A 3,110-nucleotide genomic window follows, 5' to 3' on the forward strand; every position below is an offset into this window, starting at 1 on the left:
AGTGTGACATCCCATACCTTGTTTAGCGGTAGTTGAGCTATGTTGTATTAGTTAAATACTTGTTACTGACGGAACGATTATTGAACATGCTCGTTGGTAACAATCGCTTGGATGGCAACTCATAGTGCGTATTATTTGAAATAATCTTCATTGTAGGCAGAAACGCCATAATTAATCAAAATTCATTTCAACACATACAATTCTCCCTCATAATCTATATAAAAGGCATGAAAATGAACACCGGAAGAATTTCGGGTTGGTTTGTCGTTATACGAGTCAAGAATTGGTTTAGCCAGCGCTTGATGGTAAAGAAATAAAAGCACCAAACTACTTAAACCGAAAAAATCACCGATTCGTTTGAAATTATTGAAAATGTATCACTTACCGTTTTCCTATCCGAAGAAACACCATTTTCTTATGCCAAGTGTGGCATTAAATGAAAATTCAAAGGAGAATGACAACCCCGAAACTCACGTGAGTTCAATTGAAATAATAATTAAAACGATACGTACAAAGCAATAAAGAAAAAATTTCCTTACTCTTTGCAAGTGTTGCGGCGTCCTAACGGAGTTTTGTGGCAAAAGCAGTATTCATGGCATTTCCTATTTCACGGACCGAAAGAGACACTGGATCGAAAAGTGAAGACATTCTCATATTTTCAGTGCATTTTTCGTCATTTCGTTTATCTTTTAGGGTATTTTGGTTGATCGCGTTCTTGCTATCGGTGCTTCTGTGTACAAGTTCAATCTCAAGTACCTGGTCCAACTGGCGAATGAATCCCGTAGTTGTGACTTACAACAACAACCCGATACCAGTCGGAAGAATCCCTTTCACATCTTTAACCATTTGCCCGATGACTAAGACATCGGCTAAAAAGTTCAATTTCACCGATATGTATCGTAAAATGGATGGCAATCGTTCCAGAAATCTAACAGAAAAAGAGTACGTAAATTAGCAAATTATTCGTTTATTTATGAACATTCATCTTATGTGTCGAACCTTTGAAATAGATTAAAGTACATGCAAATTGTGGGTCAAGTGTGCGATGATCGAATCATGCCTGATATGTTTGATTTCTTTTCGAGTAGTAAAAGCAATTATTCGGACGACTCAATTATGTCTGTGTTCAATGAATTGGCACCCGCCTTCGACGAAACGTTTGTATTTTGTAAATTGTTCCACAAATGGTTGAAATGTCATGACATTTTTCATCCGATAATTAGTAGCGAAGAAGGACTTTGTTATGTGTTCAATGGATCTAATATAAAGGACATTGTCACCAATGGGTAATAATTGCACTCCGAACATAGGGCAAAAGAAAACTGTTTGATCGGTTTTACTTTTCGCTTCAGAACAATATTCGACAGTTTGGGTAAGAATCAACCTCCATCAGATTGGTTACTCGAGAGAGGATATAAAGAGGGTAATTTAATACGAGATCCGTATCCGCATCGAGTTTTTGGTACCGGTAAACAAGCCAGTTTACGTGTATTACTGCGGATATTCAATGATGACATTGATCCTTTGTGCAACGGCGGAATTCATGGATTTAAAGTTGCCTTTCATCCACCGTAATTCAACGTCATATTCGAACATAATTTCGTGAAAATCGATACATTTTTATATGTTTTCCGCAGAAATGAAGCGCCACAAATAACAAAGAAGTACTTCCATGTGTCACCGGGCAAGTTGACGTTCTTCACAATAAGTCCACGGTTCATACTAGGTTTACCAAATGCCCGAAAATACATGCCTGATGTTCGGCAGTGCTATTTTGCCAATGAACGGAAATTGAGATTTTTTAAGGAATATACTCAACACAATTGTGAATTGGAATGTATATCTAATTTTACAAAGCGTGAATGCGGATGCGTTAAATTTTCTTACCCGAGTAAGTCAGTGGAGGGGGGAAAACTTGTCCAAGTAGAGACTTTGATTAAACTTTTCATTTTATTTAATTTCCGTTCCTAACGCTTTCAGGATCCATAGACACCAAAATATGCGGCGCTGCAAAGTTTGTTTGTAGTTCTCAGGCTGATAGCAATGTATATCGATCGGGAGCGTTCGATAAGTGCAAGTGTTTGCCTGGTTGTACGTCGATTTCATATGATGCAGAAACGACTCAAGTCGATTACGATCTGGTCAGTTTTTATTCGCGCTCTAGATCACAACCGGAATTCAAACTGGAAAAGTAAATTGAATGTTAAATGTTTTGATTCTTTTTGCGTTAATTTAAATCATTTGTTGGTATCCGATCCAAATGCTTCTTTTTCAGCTCCACATTTAGTAGTTTGGTAGTATCGTTCAAAGAAGAAGCTTTCATTCCATCAAAACGGTCTGAATATCATAGTGCTACGGAATTTTTGGCAAGTACCGGTGGACTGTTTGCACTCTACTGTGGCGCATCGCTTTTGAGCTTGTTTAAACTTTTGTATTATTTTACATTGCGAGTTTTCTTCACAAAACGTGAACAGCGATTCAATCGTACTGTGTTGCCAACTATTAAATGTCAGCACCAAGTCATGATGACCAATCAAGAAGTACCTAATCGTAATCAAATCTACAATTTATTACCATAAACAGGTGAATGCGTCCATTTCGTAAGGAAAATGCTTGTAAAAGCATAACACACAAAAGATTTATAATAAATCAATGCATTCATCAACGGCTTTTCCTCTTTGGGAAAATAGATCTATAGATGAATTCCAAAATAAAAGAATAAATATACTTGTTGGATTATTCAATGATTTCAGTTTATTCAGTTCAAATTTCATTACATTTTTCATACATAAAAGTGTTCAATATTGATTTTGATTATCAAAATCAAAGCTTCTAACAATTAACGCAATTCACGGAACAGAGTCAATTATCAGAGCAATTGAGATATGTAAGGTCTATCAAAATTTCATTATTTTCCATTTAAATTCAATTTTAGTTTATTATAGAATTTTTTTTTACGTATTTCTGTTCAGTGACCGGTTCGCGCATATTTCTATGCTTGCCTAAATACGCTAGGTAGCATAGATATGCCAAGCATAAACGCAACCGACGCATCGCCGTTCACTCTATATGAACAATACACATGTTCGTTTATGCAGACGACCGTGCGC

The 3,110-nt window shown here is 36.4% G+C and overlaps 1 protein-coding gene across 1 annotated transcript; it reads left to right on the forward strand.

Annotated features, from left to right (window-relative positions):
• The first annotated feature begins 454 nt into the window (after window positions 1-454).
• LOC116351015 (pickpocket protein 28-like) lies at window positions 455-2,579 on the forward strand. The gene is made up of 7 exons (XM_031783043.1): window positions 455-474; window positions 694-942; window positions 1,011-1,286; window positions 1,353-1,571; window positions 1,638-1,891; window positions 1,981-2,191; window positions 2,276-2,579. The coding sequence occupies exons 1-7, from the start codon at window positions 455-457 to the stop codon at window positions 2,577-2,579; spliced, it is 1,533 nt and encodes a 510-aa protein (XP_031638903.1).
• Window positions 2,580-3,110: the final 531 nt, after the last annotated feature.

The sequence above is a fragment of the Contarinia nasturtii genome, unplaced genomic scaffold, assembly GCF_009176525.2.
Source record: "Contarinia nasturtii isolate CC-2019 unplaced genomic scaffold, AAFC_CNas_1.1 Cnas_scaffold_4438, whole genome shotgun sequence".
NCBI lineage: Eukaryota > Metazoa > Arthropoda > Insecta > Diptera > Cecidomyiidae > Contarinia > Contarinia nasturtii.

Coding starts and splice junctions, on each gene's coding strand:
- LOC116351015 (XM_031783043.1), top strand. CDS start 455: ATGACAACCCCGAAACTCAC. Junction 943..1,010: donor AGAAATCTAACAGAAAAAGA/GTACGTAAATTA, acceptor CCTTTGAAATAG/ATTAAAGTACATGCAAATTG. Junction 1,572..1,637: donor AAAGTTGCCTTTCATCCACC/GTAATTCAACGT, acceptor TGTTTTCCGCAG/AAATGAAGCGCCACAAATAA.